This window comes from Megalobrama amblycephala, linkage group LG24 (assembly GCF_018812025.1).
Source record: "Megalobrama amblycephala isolate DHTTF-2021 linkage group LG24, ASM1881202v1, whole genome shotgun sequence".
Lineage (NCBI taxonomy): Eukaryota > Metazoa > Chordata > Actinopteri > Cypriniformes > Xenocyprididae > Megalobrama > Megalobrama amblycephala.
Genome location: NC_063067.1, coordinates 1,164,413 through 1,182,298, shown reverse-complemented (window position 1 = coordinate 1,182,298; position 17,886 = coordinate 1,164,413). Strand labels below are relative to the sequence as shown.

Sequence of the window (17,886 nt, the reverse complement as noted above, 5' to 3'; positions counted from 1 at the left end):
ATAAAGGTCTTCGGCCTTGTCCCTTACGCACAGAGATTTCTCCAGTTTCTCTGAATCTTTTGATGATGTTATGCACTGTAGATGATGAGATTTGCAATTTGACGTTGAGGAACATTGTTTTCCACAATCTTTTTACACACTCTTTCACAGCTCTGCCCATCTTTAATTCTGAGAGACTCTGCCTCACTAAGACATCATTTTTATAGCTAATCATGTTACAGACCTGATATCAATTAACTTAATTAGTTGCTAGATGTTCTCTCAGCTGAATCTTTTAAAAAATATTTGCTTTTTTAGCCATTTGTTGCCCCCATGCCAACTTTGAGACGTGTAGCAGGCATCAAATTTGAAATGAGCTCATTTAGTGGATAAAAGTGTAAAATTTCTCTGTTTAAACATTTATGTTATCTATGTTCTATTGTGAATAAAATATTAGCTCATGTGATTTGAAAGTCTTTTAGTTTTCATTTTTTTTCAAACTTAAAAAATGTCCCAACTTTTCTGGAATTTGGGTTGTAGATTTACAGTAGTAACAATAAATCATATTTTATTGTATATGATGGTTTCATTATAAATATTATGATTATCTCTAAGGTGGACACCCAACTTAATATATGATATTTAGCTTCTGAATCTAACCATAGCATGTCAATAAATGGAAAAGTCAGCCGGTTATTATCATGTTAATTATTGTGCCTTTAAACCCAACAGCAGGGGCGCCTTTTACCCCAAATACAATACTTTTACATATTCAAAAATTGTTGCTCTAACTTGAACAAAACAAAAATTCACTAAGAAGACCTTTGTCTCAAAATATACTCTATAAAATAATTTTAGCAATTCTCATTTGCTACTTAAATCTACAACATTTTTAAAAAAACATCAAATATTAAATCAAATTAGTGCAGATTCAGCTTTGTGCTGCTGCCTGCGATGGCGTCAAAGCCAAATTTACACATGCCTCTTGAAAAGCGGATGTTTTGGAAAGTGCTAAGGCAAGTGCGTAGCCCCGTTGTACCCTACTATACCAGGGGAGTGACGTTCATATAAGCTGCGAATGCTCTGGACTTGCTAATGAATTAACACTAGGTTATATTACAATAAACTCCTTGTCATTTAAGGTGTGATGTAAAGCTTAAATTATAAAATGTTGGTAATATGTATGTAACTGTCTGTCATTTATTTATTTGCTGAAGGACTGTAATTTTTTTCAAATATGCCAGTGATGGTGTGTTTCGGGTAAGCTGATCCTCTGTTGTTATGTATCATCATCATTGTTCCGTGTTCTCATTGGTTTGCTGGCAAATGGGGGATTTCAGGGAATGCTATCTGCGAATCGCTCATCCAAGCAGAAAAATGTGCTGTTTCTGCCAGATTTCGATCTCCAAAAACCACATTGTATTTGATACAAAAAAAAAAAAAAAATGTCATAACTGAAACTATTTTTATAGTATTTCCTTTTCTCCATAGGTACATTTATTTTGGATTAAAATATACATAAACCTCTAGAACAATGTTACAACTGGCCTGCTCCTGCACACATGCATCGTGCTGCTCACGTGATCATCGTGTCCAATAATGAGTCGGCGTTTTGGCGTAGACCCTGGAAGCGCTGAGTGTAAACAGCGTAAGAGAATGACACAGAAGAGAAGATAGTGTTGAATAAAGTCGTTTTTTTTTTTGTTTTTGCGCACAAAAAGTATTTAGTACCTTTCTGGACCTTGAAAGTGTTGATTATATTGCTGTCTATGGATACCTCTTGGATTTCATCAAAAATATCTTAATTTGTGTTCTGAAGATGAACAAAGGTCTTACAGGTGTAGAATGACATGAGGGTGAGTAATTAATGACAGAAATTTCAGTTTTGGGTGAACTATTACAAGTCAAGGTCTAGTTTAAAATCACACACACACACACACACACACAGTAGCAAATCACCACTGTATAAATCAATTCATTTTAAATGAATATTTTATTAATTTCCAAGGTACACGAGCAAGATCATATCTAGTTCCACATTACCATGTGATATGATTTGAATACTGTGCCATGGTGTGACAAATATATAATAATACATTTTCTTTGTAAAGCACCTTTCTGAGTCACATTCATAAGACATTGACATGGATTCATTAATTGTTTAAAATGATGGTTTAAAAATACAACAGTGATAGAAATATACAGCACAATTAAAAAGTTTGGGGTCAGTACGATTTGTTAATGTTTCTGAAAGAGTCTCTTCTGCTCATCAAGGCTGCATTAATTTGATCCAAAATACTGTAAAAATAGTTATATATTATTACAATGTAAAACAGCTGTTTTCTATGTGAATATATAGTAAAGTGTAATTTATTCCTGTGATCAAAGCTGAATTTTCAGCATCATTACTCCAGTCTTCAGTGTCACATGATCCATGTATTTACCGGAATCTTGAAATGACAACACGTGACGTTATATTGGAGCTGTTCACGTCCTTTTGGTCCTTAGACTGGGAATTATGAGTTTCCATGGCACCACTAGCGGTCAGGTGGTACAGCGGCCACGTGGTACATCTGGGAACTTTCAGAAAACTCCCAGCTTACAAGCTGTAATTACGAGCTCTACGAGGACGTGAACGCTTTTGACAAGCTAGAATCTTGTAACTACAGGAATTGCGTGAACGCACCTTAAAACAGCACATTAACCCTTTCCTCGCCAGCGTTTTTTGAAATAGTTGCCAGCCAGCGGCAGCATTTCTGATCATTTTCACAAATCTTTCATGAACCCCAGAATATTGTGTTGTATATCTGAACATACAAAATATGAAAATAAAGAACAGAGCCTCTGCTGTTAAACAACAGCATATGTTATCAAGACTTGGATGTGGGTAAGTTTAATTTAAAAAAGCAACATTTTGAAGAAAATCCTGAGAAAATCGCGTTTTTATTGTGGTGACTTCGTCCGGATGTGATTCAGAACGATGATCAAAACACAGATGGAGTAGATCGAGTCCATCAACACATAAAAAAGGACATTTATACGCTGTTTAATGTCTGAGGATCGTTTTCTTTTTTTATTTTATCATCGTTTGCGTGCATGTTTTCGAGTTAAGATATGTAAACTCACATGAATTCACTGAGTATGGGAAATATGTTATTCATTTGTACTTGGTTAGCCTACACCACATGACATTTTTAAAGTAATTAAAATGAAACTTTAATGGAAAATGATTTAAACGTTTACAAAATCATATTTGTAAGAATCCTCTGGAGAGGTCGGTCGCCATCCAAACACATTCCCGCATTCTCCATTAAGTCATGCACTAATTTGGAGGCCTGGAGCGTTTCCAGATGAGCCTCTTGACGACACTTGCATGCACAAAGACGCGCGTCAGATGTTACACCCGCTCTGGGAGCGTTTTCTCTGCGGTTCGGCTGCGTCTCAATGTGCATTCTATCCATCCTAAATAGTATGTGACATTAGTAAGATTCAATACTATTTAGGGCGGATAGGGTGGATATTATGCACATTGGGGTGCAGGGAGAGATCTGAACATGCCAGTGATTATTGCTGCCACGTAACAATCATTAATTTCATACATCGCTGTCGACTCCGCTGTCTCCAGGCCAATTTAAAGGAATAGTTCAACCAAAAATGAAAATTATCCCATGATTTACTCACCCTCAAGCCGTCCTATGTGTATATGACTATCTTCTCTCAGACGAACACAATTGGATATACAGTACAGTCCAAAAGTTTGGAACCACTAAGATTTTTAATGTTTTTAAAAGAAGTTTCGTCTGCTCACCAAGGCTACATTTATTTAATTAAAAATACAGTAAAAAACAGTAATATTGTGAAATATTATTACAATTTAAAATAACTGTTTTCTATTTGAATATATTTCACAAAGTAATTTATTCCTGTGATCAAAGCTGAATTTTCAGCATCATTACTCCAGTCTTCAGTGTCACATGATCCTTCAGAAATCATTCTAATATGCTGATTTGCTGCTCAAGAAACATTTAATGTGTACAATTGTACAAAATATTTGTGTACAATATTTTTTTTTCAGGATTATTTGATGAATAGAAAGTTCAAAAGAAGAGTGTTTATCTGAAATCTAATCTTTTGTAACATTATAAATGTCTTTACTGCCACTTTTGATTGATTTAATGCATCCTTGCTGAATAAAAGTATTCATTTCTTTAATTTCTTTTCAAAAAAATAAAAATAAAAATTCTTACTGACCCCAAACTTTTGAACGGTAGTGTATAATGCTACAGAAGCTTTGTATTTCAGATAAATGCTGTTCTTTTGAACTTTCTATTCATCAAGGAATCCTGAAAAAAAAAGTACACAACTGTTTTCAACATTGAAAATAATCATAAATGTTTCTTGAGCAGCAAATCATCATATTAGAATGATTTCTGAAGGATCATGTGACACTGAAGACTGGAGTAATGATGCTGAAAATTCAGCTTTGATCACAGGAATAAATTACTTTGTGAAATATATTCAAATAGAAAACAGTTATTTTAAATTGTAATAATATTTCACAATATTACTGTTTTTTACTGTATTTTTAATTAAATAAATGTAGCCTTGGTGAGCAGACGAAACTTCTTTTAAAAACATTAAAAATCTTAGTGGTTCCAAACTTTTGGACTGTACTGTATATTTAAAAATATCCTTATAGAGCGATACGTTTTTGTAAGAAAAATATCACGCCAACTGATTACTCCTCTGACGTGATGTATGATTCTCACGGTTCAAACAAATAGCTTTGTGCAACAAATTTAACCTCCTATTCTCTTATATCAAAATCCTCCGAAATTTCTCTTTCAGGTCAAGGGATAGCCTACTCTTATGCCGCAAATCGACTTGCGCATTCTGTGTACGGTCGTCCGCCGGAAGCTAGTTATTATAAACCTTGGGGGACTAAGGATATTTTTAAATATATCTCTGATTGTGTTCGTCTGAAAGAAGAGAGTCAAGTTGAATAATTTTCATTTTTGGGTGAACTGTCCCTTTAATGTTGTGGCTGGAAAATACCCTGGAAGAGAGCCGCGGACACGCCTGTTCTTTGCAAGACGTCCACTCGAAAGCATTTCCCTGTGGAGGGAACACTGAATCACATCTCCTCTGTTTGGGCCCCTCTCTCTGTGGCAAGCTTACTTTGTCCATTAGATCGAAAGATCTAAAAAAAAAGAAAGAAAGAAAAAGAAAAACAACACGTACATTTACCCGCCCATAGACCTCCCCTCACTTCAAGGGTAATATTAATTGATGTACATTTTAAACAGTATATTGTCAGTATTTTTGCTCTATTTTGCAACGAAATCCACAGCAGAACTGTTTCGTGAATGAATCTGCGGCTTTGAACGAATCGTCAATGATTCAATGATTCATTCATCATCAACTACAGCCGCTTGCTTTAATGATTCACTCATAAAAACAATTTATTAGTCGTAAGGAAGTTAGTTTTTTTATGGTGAGAGGGGCAGAGTCACAGAGAGCTGTATGTGTGTGTCATTTTTAACCTCTCCATCACAGTCAGCACACACACACACACAGGCTCCAGCACTCGTGCATCTGATGGCATCGGTGTTTCTCCGATGGATCTTCATGCTGCTGATGGTTTTGATCATCTTTCAGAGTGTGCGTGTGATATTCTACTACATATCCAACACACACTCGTCCAGGTGAGCGCGTACACTCAATCCTTCACCTTTATCTCGGTTTAGATCAACTGAAGGCATCCTCATATCTGGCTCTTGCTGTGAGTGTGATGGCTTTCTCTTGTGAAAAAAATAATTATGTTTCTATTTTCTTTGACTCTATGTAGTCTAATATCAATCATCATGGGAAACTGTGACCAGAATCGCATGATTCAAAAGTCCAAGTGCACAAATGCTTGTTTTCACTTACTTACTAAGCACATTTACTAAGTTTTTATTTATTTTTTTGTGGATGTATAAAGTCAGCTCACTGGGAAATTAAAGCTTTATGAAGTGACTTTCTGTGCTGTTAAAGCATTAAGGCATTATAGCAGTATAACTTTCTAAGCTATTTTTAAACTGTATGTTGAAAAGCTTATGCAAATAAATTTGCCTTGACTGGAAGTTCACAAAGGTGCTCTTTACTTTATAAAATAATTAACTAACCACAAAGTTAATACTGACTGACTGTCTTCCTTTTCAACATACTTTTTGGCCTGTATGCAAGCAGTGCTTTGAGACAAGAATTGTTTCTATTTAACACAATTATGTTAAGGAAAAACAATATATGATTTAACATACAGCATGCTAGACAAAACATATGGTTTATTGTAATATATAACTTTGTAAAACAATTACAATTTTCAAAGCTCCCTCTGTTGAAAGTAGATTTAATTTTTTTTGTTTTAGTTATGATTACATTATTAATCAATGTCATCTGAAATTTTGATTAAAGAAAAGAATCAAATAACAGCACAATCATCAACAGTTTGTTCAATAACGGGTTAAGTGCCTGACAAAAGGGAACACCATAATAGTGACTTCAACAATGTGACTGAGTCAGTTGTAGTTGTTCTCTTTTTTCAGTTCTTGTTGTTCCTCTTATCTTCAGTAAAATACAAAAAAATGCATTGCCCTTGAGCCGTTTCCATACATACTATTGCGTATATCGCAAATTTATATCTTTTGCATCCCATTTGTAAAGACAGGAACACACCAAGCCGACGGTCGGGCAGTTTTTCTTCGTCGGCCAGCTAAGTTTTCTCAGTTTGTTCCGCACCGTCTGCTGAAGTTGGTCCTCGTCGGCTTTTTTCCAACATCTTGAATGTCGCCACTAGTTCGTCAGCGTTGGCTTGGTGTGCTCCTGCCTTAAAATGTACTGAGACGATTGCAATTCACCAGTAGGCTACTGCTTATTTTCACATACAGCCTAATGTTATTAAATAGGAAATATAAGATATTATATTAACTGCCTTTATTTGACGAAGTGTAGGTTTGGACACAGAGCAGCTCAATTGTCCAGTAGGCAAACATTTTTAGGGTCTTTAACGCCTTGCAGTCACGGTTTGACTCGGCCGAAAGCGCATTCAAAGCAAAAGATCATTCAAAGCAAAAAACTTTATTTGTTCTGGTTTCAGAGTTCAAACCCATCAAACACTTTAAATCGTTGTTCTTTTTTTTTTTTCCAGAGGCAGATGGAGCTGTGTACCAAAACATTTTATTTGTGAATTAAAAGCTTTTTGGAATTCAGGATCACAAATTTATGACAGTACTTTTGTTTATTCAGATACAGAAGTGACATTTCTGTGTAGGCTATTTTTATTTTACCCCTCTTTTTTGTCAGCATTGAAAAGTCCAACATTCTTCCTTAATTTGACAGACATCCTGCTTATTTTTGTCGAGCTGCAGAGATTTTGTCTGCATGTAGGCTATAGGCTAATTCTGTCATGTGACACCACATTTACAGTACAGTCCAAAAGTTTGGAACCACTAAGATTTTTAATGTTTTTAAAAGAAGTTTCGTCTGCTCACCAAGGCTACATTTATTTAATTAAAAATACAGTAAAAAACAGTAATATTGTGAAATATTATTACAATTTAAAATAACTGTGTACTATTTAAATATATTTGAGTAATTTATTCCTGTGATGTGTGAATGCATCCGCTGGTTAACATGCACGCCGACAAAAATACGCGCTGCTCACGCTTGCAATGTGAAACAGGCGTGAAACACCAGTGGGTCATACCAACTACACAAACTAGACAGAACCATTCACTGCATACAAAAAAATAACCTTTTCCCGAAGTTTACGTCTTTAATTCAAGAAGTGTTAAACATAATGTCATTATAGATTCTTGTTCTTATGAAATTTTTCTTCTGTAAGCTTCATTTTTTAAACTATATGGTTCGATCTCATAGATATAGCGCTATCAATGTGGTAACGTGTAGTTATGATACTGCATATTTGAACTCTTGGTAGCTTCAGAAGCTGTTAAAGTCCCATCCTCCAAATATCCCTAAAACTGATTCAAATATAGATTCTTATAGACCTTATTTACCAGAGAAACAAGCGCGCCGCCATCTTTATAAAATTGTCTTTGAACTTCCGTTTTGCGGTAGCTCTGTACATTTCTATGGCATTGCTGTCAAAGAATAATTAGTTGGTTAAGTGGACTTACTTGTTGTAGTCTTAACAAATGTCAGTAGATCGGGAAGATTTTAAAACGAGCAGTTCATTCATAAATGTGATATCGCTGTGGAAATACAAACCGGAAGTCAAAAGACAACGAGCGCAACGCTGAAAAGGGGCGGGGCTACATAAGGTCTATAAATACACTTTTGAGAGCAAGTTAATGTGCCTCAACTCAACCATTTTCAGTGGATTTTTGGTACTCAGAGAGTTATGTTTTATGCAATTCTTTTGATAGAGATAAACAAGATACATTTCTAGTTTAAACATTATTTGTTCTTCAGACTTTCCTCTTTAAATGCAACAAGTATCTTCTGTGTGCAAAGTGAACCACATTTGGTTTTTGACCTCTGAATGTGTGCACAATTTATCAATTTACTCATGGAGCCGCATTTAGATCTCCATATCTCTGGGATTAAACCATTGAGGGCTTTTAAAATGAAAATACCAAAAGAAAAGTTTGTTAAGAACCAGAATCTAAAAGGATATTAAGATATCTTTAACACTTCTTGAGTTACAGGCATGTAAACAAGAAGTGCTTCTTCTCCATTTTTGAACTGTCACTGTTGGCATAAATGAAACACAGATTGATAAAGTCAGCAGATTTAACTAATAGATCTACCAATCTCTGATAATAAAATAATGATGTAATAAAATAGAAATAAAATAAAATAATGATGCTGCCGTCTTTCTAAAGGCATTTTTACACTCCTCTAATTTGGCTCCAAATCTCAGGTGAAAATGGTCATTTTGATCCTCCTCTACAAAATAGTGGATTACTCAGTAAATATACATCTGTGACTTCTAATATATGGCTTTTATTACTATTTATGTTTGAAAAAATATTTACAAAATCAAAAATTTGAGCCGGGGAAGTTTCCGAAATTTGGTTGATTTGACATGGGATGACCCTGTAGTTGTTTTCATTCGTTTGTTCTAGCAGAAATTGTTACCCTAGACTTTACTGTTGTGCATTCTGTTCTTTTAACATTTTGTTAAAAAGACCCAAATAAAAACAAAATCCTGTAAAATTTACATAGAACCATAGAACAACCTACAGGAGCAACTAGAATGAAGTAGATTGTGTGTGACAGGTTTAACAGCGGTTTTGATCGTGATGATCATTTATGATGATCATTTAGAGGACTTAGAAATAGAGTTAATGAGCATCAAAAAAAATTACTTGTGTTGTCTTTCTTTCAGAGATGTGATGACAGAGATGCTTCAGCAGCTGCACTGTGTAAAACTCAGGCAGAAGTTTTCCATTATCAAACCGGCCAAAAGGTGTGTGAGAATGAAGATCAACCAGCGATCCTGATATTTCAGAGAACTGACCATTTAATTAAATGCTTTTGTTTCCCTCTCAGTATAGTTCTCCAGAGCTTCACGCAGGAGCTGTCAGATTTCATGAACTGCCCGTACAAATCAAACCAAACTGAGCGTGAGCTGAACAGGTGTGTGTCTTTGACATCTTTACATTCACGCTTATGCATCTGACAGGTGCTTATTATCCAAAAGTGACTTGATTTGCATTCAAAGTTTACATTTTTCTCAAGCCTGGGGATCTTGATGCCATAATCTGCTATTTGACTTGTATGTTCAGTTGCACATTCCTTTAGTGTCTTTGTCACGAATACAGTCTCTGTGGCTCCCTCTGATCGCCACCTGAGGGCACCCTCACCAGAATACTAACTCACGCTGGACTACATTACCCATATTCCCCACCCGGACTGATTACACATGCACCTGATCCATATCATCCTGGACTATTTAAGACATTCACAGCACAATCCAGCAGCTATGCATCGTCTGTCTACAGAGCTCTCCACGCAGGCCAGTGTGTTAGCGGTTCACCAGCAGCAGCTTACCCATCTCACCTCTGTTACCGAAGAGCTTGTCAAGACGCTTCAAAGCATACGATCCACCCACGCCGATCCACCATCACCCACGCCACCTGCGGCGGCGTCACCACCTGCCAGCACCACCAGTAACCCGCGTCTGGCCTTCCCTGAAAAATATGATGGGTCGCCAGCTCGATGCAAAGGGTTTCTACTGCAATGCTCCCTATTCATCTCTCAGCAGCCAGCGTTATACCCTACTGATGAGAGCCGCATCGCCTTTATCTGCTCTCTGCTGACTGGTAAGGCCCTGGAGTGGGCAACTACTGTATGGAGTAATGGTCAAGCCTCCTTCTCATCATTAGAGGGATTTCTGCAACAGTTCCGCGAGAGGGTGGAAAGGAAGCTGGAGAACTATTGCTGGCGCTTCGTCAAGGTAAACAGATGGCAGCTGAATATGCCCTCACATTCCGTACTCTGGCCGCACAAACCGTATGGGTGGATGATACTCTCAAGTTGCTTTTCCGTAAGGGCTTAAACACTGAGCTTCAGTCTGAACTGGCCTGTACGGACGAGGGAAGAACCCTGAACAGCTTTATTGATTTGGCTATACGGATTGACAATCTGATTAGATCCCGTCGCCGAGGGAGAAATCTGTCATCTCTTCCCGTCTCTACGCCTACGACCTCCGAAGCCGAACCGATGCAGGTTGGTTTCACTCACCTATCTCCGGCTGAGAGAGATAGACGTGTTCAGCAGCGCCTGTGTCTATATTGCGGGCAACCAGGACATATGAGAGCTTCGTGTCCCACTCGGCCCACCAGTCGAAGTTCCACGGCGGTGAGTTCAGTTTCTCTCCCTCATAACATTGAATTGTCAGCCGAATTGTCAGTTGATGATAAAATTATTCAAACACAGGCCATGATAGACTCAGGTGCAGCCAGTAATTTTATGGATGAGGAGTTCGCTAAAGCCCATAACATTGTTCTAACCCCCTGTGACTCTGTGTTGTCAGTGGCAACGCTAGATGGACAGCCCCTGGGGACTGGTCAGGTTCATCACATCACCGTCAACGTGACACTGCAGATCGGATCCATGCACAAAGAATCCATACGCTTCTTCATCATCAAATTACCTCAGAATCCCATTATTCTCGGTCTGCCCTGGTTACGGCTACACAACCCACAAATTTCCTGGGCCGAGAATCAGATCACACAATGGTCAGATTACTGTCAACAGATCTGTATCCAGTCCCCACAACACCAAAACCCAGTCACATCACTCAAGATGAGCTCAGCTGCCCACTGAAATCAGCTGCCCACTGAATATCAAGATTTGGCTGAGGCTTTCAGTAAAACACGGGCTTCCCAGCTACCACCTCACCGCTCTAGTGACTAGCCATAGACTTGATTCCAGGAACCATGCCACCCAAAGGACGCATCTTCCCACTTTCTCAGCCCGAGTCAGAGACCATGAAAGCATACATCGAGGAAGAATTAGCCAAGGGTTTCATTCAACCATCCACCTCTCCAGCTTCAGTCAGCTTCTTCTTTGTAAAAAAAAAAGACGGGGGTCTGCGGCCCTGCACTGATTACCGCGGATTAAACGACGTCACCATCAAGTTTTGTTATCCTCTGCCTCTGGTCCCCACTGCCTTGGAACAGCTCCACACAGCCCGCTATTTCACCAAGCTCGATCTTCAAAGTGCATATAATCTCATTCGTATCCGGGAGGGAGATGAATGGAAGACGGCTTTCTCCACCACAACCGGCCACTATGAATATCGGGTTATGCCCTTCGGCCTTGCCAACAGTCCGTCCGTCTTCCAGGCCTTCATTAATGATGTTAGGGGAAGGGAAACAACAAGCTGGTTTGGTCCGCTGCCGCTTCAGATGCGTTCCACAGACTAAAGGATCTGTTCACTTCAGCCCCTATTCTGCACCATCCAGACCCTGAACGAGAGTTCATCGTAGAAGTGGACGCTTCTAGTACCGGTATCGGTGCCATCCTATCCCAACGTCAGGGCAATCCAGCCAAACTATACCCTTGTGCCTTCTATTCCCGTAATCTCACACCTTCCGAGCAGAACTATGATGTCGGCGATCGAGAACTCCTGGCCATGAAGGCCGCCCTGGAGCAGTGGCAGCACTGGTTGGAGGGGAGCAAACATCCATTCACTGTTCTCACGGATCATCGCAACCTGGAATATTTACGCTTTGCCAAACGTCTCAATCACCATCAAGCCAGGTGGGCTTTGTTTTCCACACGTTTTCAGTTCACGGTTACCTATCGACCGGGGTCTAAAAACACTAAAGCTGATGCTCTCCCATGCCAGTTCGAATCCAGCTCTGCACCATTGTCCAACAAACCCATTTTACCATCCTCCATTATTCTTGCACCTGTCCAGTGGGACATAATGACCGAAATCACAGAAGCACAGCAGACGGACCCGCCGCCAGCCGACTGCCCAGCCGATCGCACCTATGTACCTCCTCCTCTTCGTCAAAGGGTCATCCAGTGGGTACACACCTCACCCAGCGCAGGACATCCGGGAATCACTGCCACCATCCAACTGGTCAGCAATCGCTTTTGGTGGTCTTCATTGCAAACTGACGTCATTACGTATGTGCATAACTGCTCCATCTGTCAAGCCACGAAATCATCCCGTCAGCTACCAGCAGGACTCTTACAGCCACTTCCCTTGGTCACATATCGCCATAGATTTTATAACCGATCTCCCCAATTCTCAGGGTCATACAACAATACTCACAGTCATAGATCGTTTTTCCAAAGCCTGTTGATTCATACCACTACCCAAGTTACTGACAGCCTTAGAAACTGCAGAACATCTCTGCAACTTCGTGTTCCGTCTCTATGGCCTTCCTGAAGACATCGTTTCGGACAGAGGACCACAGTTTAAGTCATGTCTGTGAACAGCATTCTTCCAAAGGCTGAATGTGAATGTAAGACTAACCTCCGGGTACCATCCACAGGCCAACGGACAGGCTGAGAGACAGAACCAGGAAGTCATCCGATATCTTCACTCCTATTGCCATCAGAATCAGTCAGATTGGAGTCTGTACCTGTTCTGGGCGGAATACGCTCAAAATTCCCTTGTGAAACCAGCCACAGGGCTTACGCCTTTCAAGTGCATCCTGGGTTATCAACCGCCACTTTTCCCCTGGTCTGGTGAACCCACAGATCTCCCGGCAGTGAATAGGTGAAGAGGTCTGGAACGGGGCCCATGTACAGCTTCAACGAGCTGTTCGGCGACAAAAGGATCGAGCCGATCATTCCAGACGTCCTCATCCCGGTTATCGCCCTGGACAAATGGTCTGGCTATCCACTCGGGACTTACGTCTTCGGCTCCATTCAAGGTCATCCATCAAATAAGCCCAGTATCATATCGCTTAGCTCTACCTCCAGAATACCGTATCTCATCCACTTTCCATGTGTCTCTGCTTAAGCCCGCAGGTGGTCCGATTGGAGGGGAGGGCCTAGACGAGACCAGTGACCAGAGACCTCCTCCCCTCATCGTGGAATGCGAGGAGGCTTATCAAGTGGTTAAATCCCTCAAAAACTCATGTGACTTTGCCTCAGCAGAGGCTGTGATTGGATAACTGGACTAACCAGCGGACCAATCACATCGCAGCATCTCAAATGTTGGTTTGACAGTGTTTGATGTTTTAGAATCATGATATTACGGTTTTTCACAATTGCTAAAACACTAAACCACGTTCTCTGAACCAAATTCTCAAACCCATTTGTTGAATAAATCACTCTTTCTGCAAAACCTTAAACAAGCAAACAATAGATACAATCTGAGAGGCAGAGTAAGAGAAAGCAGATAAGAAAGATCAAGGTGTGGAGTGTTGTCTACAGAGTCCTCAGGCGGGACCCAACATGAAGACGTGATGCTGAGGCAGAATGAATCTCTCATTAGGGCACGAGTACCAATGGTGTGAGGACCCTTTAGTCAATCTCCGCATTTTTGAGGGCCTAAACATGCTCGAAAACTCATGAAACTTTGCACACGTGTCGGAAGTTGTGAAAATTTACATCTGATATGGGTTTCAGAATTAGGTGTGGCAAAATGGCTTGATAGCGCAGCTACAAAATTTCAATTAATCACCCTTTGCGCTACGTTTCACGTACAGGTATGACATTCGGTAGACACATGTAACAGCCCAATACCTACAAAAAAGTCCCTGGTTGCAAAATCTGTAAACCCAACAGGAAGTGAGATATTTTGAATTTTCTCGGCAAAATTTTTTGCTATTTGCAGACGTTGTACTTTAACAAACTCCTCCTAGAGATTTTATCAGATAAACATCACATTCGGTCTGTCTAATCTAAAGTCCTTTGCGACGTTAAATTGCGAAGATCTTGAGTTTTCGCTGAAGGGCGTGTCTGTGGCGGCCTGACAAAATTCGATGTTTCACCATGAAACAGGAAGTTGTTGTACAATGTCCGATCTGCCCCAAACTTCATGTTTTATTAGAGTCCTGGACTAAAGATATCTACATGCAAATATTCAGTTATTCATAGCGCCACCTGCTGGCAACAGGAAATGGCATTCTTTACACTGTAATTCACTCCCAGAAGCACATTTCAATATGCCACGAAGTACCAAACATGCTAGAAACACGTTAAATCATGCAACACTTGGCTAAGTGCTAATGTATGCGATTAACGCCACGAAACAGGAAGTTGTTGTAACTCAGGCATACAATCCAATCTGCCTCAAACGTCACATGTTTGAGAAGAGTCCTGCCCTGAACACATCAACAAGGCAATATTCAGTTATAGTAATAGCGCCACCCATTGGCAACAGGAAGTGATGTATAATAATAATAATCCAAAAACACATGGAGAAAACAAGAATGTCCAAGCACCCCTGATAAAACACATAAACACAAACAACTACTTATAACCCAAACAACTACCTATAACCCAGCTGAAAAGCAAGAGCTTGGAACTAATGGAACAGTTGGAACAGTTGGAACTAATGAAGGTGTCCATGGTGACTGGTGGCAGCTTTCTAAAAAACATGTCATTATTGTTCAGAGTCACAGAGTTTAAAGAGACAAGCTGTTAAAAACTGTTCAAACAATAAATCTACCTTTGAATACTGAAGTGGTCATTTTCACAGAGATGACACTGATAAAGCTGCTCATGTGACATGAATCCTCATAAACTCTTCTCTCTCTGTGTGTGTTCATGACAGAGTCAGGCTGCAGTTTTGTTGTAACGCCACAGGAACATTCATCCTCACCAAACGCAACACAGCCATCAATCAAACCATCCCATATGAAACAAGCAAAACAAAAACATACAAAATGACTGCAGAACTTCACAGTATGCTGCCCGAGGTGTGTGTGTGTGTGTGTGTGTGTGTGTGCATTGGCATTGTTGTGTGCGTAATGTGTGTGTGTTCTGGTTTATGAAGGCAGAAATGTATATAATGACATGGGTATTACAATGTAAAAATGATTTATGAGGACACTTCCTCTGTCCTCATAAATGGGTAGGTTTTGGGGTAGGGGTAGTATATAAGTTTGTGTGTGTGTGTGTGCAGGACATCCCCTGGTCCGGTCGGCGTCTGGGTCGGTGTGCTGTGGTCGGCAGTGGTGGGATTTTGAAAAACAGCAGCTGTGGACGTGAGATTGACAGCGCAGACTTCGTCATACGGTAAACACATCCCATCATTCCTTGCTCCCTCACTGACCACAACACATCCGTCAGGATTCATCCATCCTTCCTGTTAATATGATGTTTTCTCTCTCTTTCAGGTTTAATTTGGCAGCGGTTAATGACAGTGATGTTGGGATGAAGACGGATCTGATAACAGTCAACCCCAGTCAGATTCGGTCAGTGTTCACAAACACACACACACACACACACACACACACACACACACACACACACACACACACATCAATCATAAACACAGATTCAATTAACTTTGTAAATTTCTTAAAGATGTATTCTGATTAAATAGAGATGCATTTTCCCCTGCATACACACATATGATCATTTAGTCGTTCTGTCAGTAGTGTTTCTTAAAAACTGTGTGTCTGTAGATACAAAAATCTGGAGAAGAATCCGGATCCGTTGGTGGAGCGGGTCAGTGTGTATGGAAACGCCCCCCTCATTATTCCAGCCTTTGCCTACACGTTCTGCACGTCACAGTCAATCAAAACTCTCAAAGTCCTCCAGCCAATCAGACCTCAGCAGCCGGTGGTGTTCTTCAGCCCCTCTTACCTGCGGACGCTGGACCGCTTCTGGAAGGGGCGTGGCCTGCAGGAGGTGCGGCTCTCCACGGGGTTTATGTTAATCAGCACGGCGCTGGAACTGTGTGAGCACGTGCACGTTTACGGATTCTGGCCGTTCGGCAGCGACCTGCAGGAGCGTCCGGTTCCGTATCATTATTACGACCAGCTGAAGCCGCACCCCTACGCGCACAAGATGCCGGAGGAGTTTGTGCGACTACTGCAGCTCCACAGCCAGGGGGCGCTGACACTACACCTGCAGCCCTGCTCCTCACCAGGGGCGGATCTAGAAAATCATTTATGAGGACTGTGAGGGGTGGCAACACCAAGGAAAACAAGCATTTGATCATCTATACTACTAAGCCTATATTATCTGTACTATATCTATATGAGGGGTGTGCTGTCCATATAAAGCCCAATTTTTACGCGTACGCGGGGGGCGGGTACAGTATGTGTGACATAATTTCGTCATCAGAAGAGTACGCGCACTAGGGATGCGTCACAATTTTCGAATATTTGATTAGTTGATTTAATTATAGAATATTGAGTAGGTTGTGCGATTATCGTCTTCCCCATTCCCATTTGATGTGGTGGTGACTTGTAACCAGAGGGTGGCGCATGCTGCCAATAACCATGCTAATAACCATGCCGTTTGTACAACTCTAGCAGGACAGAATCCAAATATATTTACATGGGTTGTAACTCAATTGATTGCTCAACTGCGCATTCGTCGAATGCCTGTGTACAAGTATGAGTCAATAAAGTATACATTGCAAGGCTGTGCGCATAAAAAAAAACGAAGTATACATATGGCTAAAGCCAGTGTTGGGGGCAACGCATTACAAGTAACTTGAGTTACGTAATCAGATTACTTTTTCAAGTAACTAGTAAAGTAATGCATTACTTTTTCAATGTACAACAAAATATCTAAGTTACTTTTTCACATTTGTTCTCCTGAGTGACAGCATGATGGTTATTGTAGTTCTAGACTAAATGTGAACATGCATTTACTCATCTCCCTCGCACGGAAACATTCAGTATTCCTCAAAATGAATAAAAACAGTGAAATGCAATCTCAGAATTTTTGCAAACCTGTAATAATAAACTATATTAAATTACACAAATATACTTTATGTATTGAATCTCAGTTATTAACCAATGTCTTTGCTGCTGACCTTCAATATACCTAATTCAACAATACTAATAAGCAAAAAATACTTTAGATTTGATTTAGAAATAAGAACTAGAACTTCTTTCTTCTGTATCCTATTCTTCTTTAATCTAGAATGGCAGCACAGCTGAAAGGTTTGTTTTAGCTGCGCCCTCTACTGTACAGGAGTAAATATGCATTCACTTTTGCTGTGAAAGGGCCTTTTTGCCAAAAATAGAACTTTTTTGTTGTTATTAAAAAACAAACAAGCAAGCCCAGCCCCGGTGAGAAAAAGTAATGCAAAAGTAAAGTAATGCATTACTTTTCATAAAAAGTAACAAAGTAATGCAATTAGTTACTTTTTTAGGGAGTAATGCAATATTGTAACGCATTACTTTTAAAAGTAACTTTCCCCAACGCTGGCTAAAGCTGCGAATGCTCTGCATACCCAAGCCA

General features: G+C 40.0%; 1 protein-coding gene across 1 annotated transcript; it reads left to right on the top strand.

Moving 5' to 3' along the window:
- Positions 1 to 5,061: 5,061 nt before the first annotated feature.
- LOC125260691 (alpha-2,8-sialyltransferase 8E-like) lies at positions 5,062 to 17,233 on the top strand. The gene is made up of 7 exons (XM_048179172.1): positions 5,062 to 5,684; positions 9,374 to 9,454; positions 9,538 to 9,624; positions 15,236 to 15,380; positions 15,587 to 15,699; positions 15,801 to 15,878; positions 16,092 to 17,233. The coding sequence occupies exons 1-7, from the start codon at positions 5,503 to 5,505 to the stop codon at positions 16,582 to 16,584; spliced, it is 1,179 nt and encodes a 392-aa protein (XP_048035129.1). The 5' UTR covers positions 5,062 to 5,502; the 3' UTR covers positions 16,585 to 17,233.
- The last annotated feature ends 653 nt before the right edge of the window (positions 17,234 to 17,886 follow it).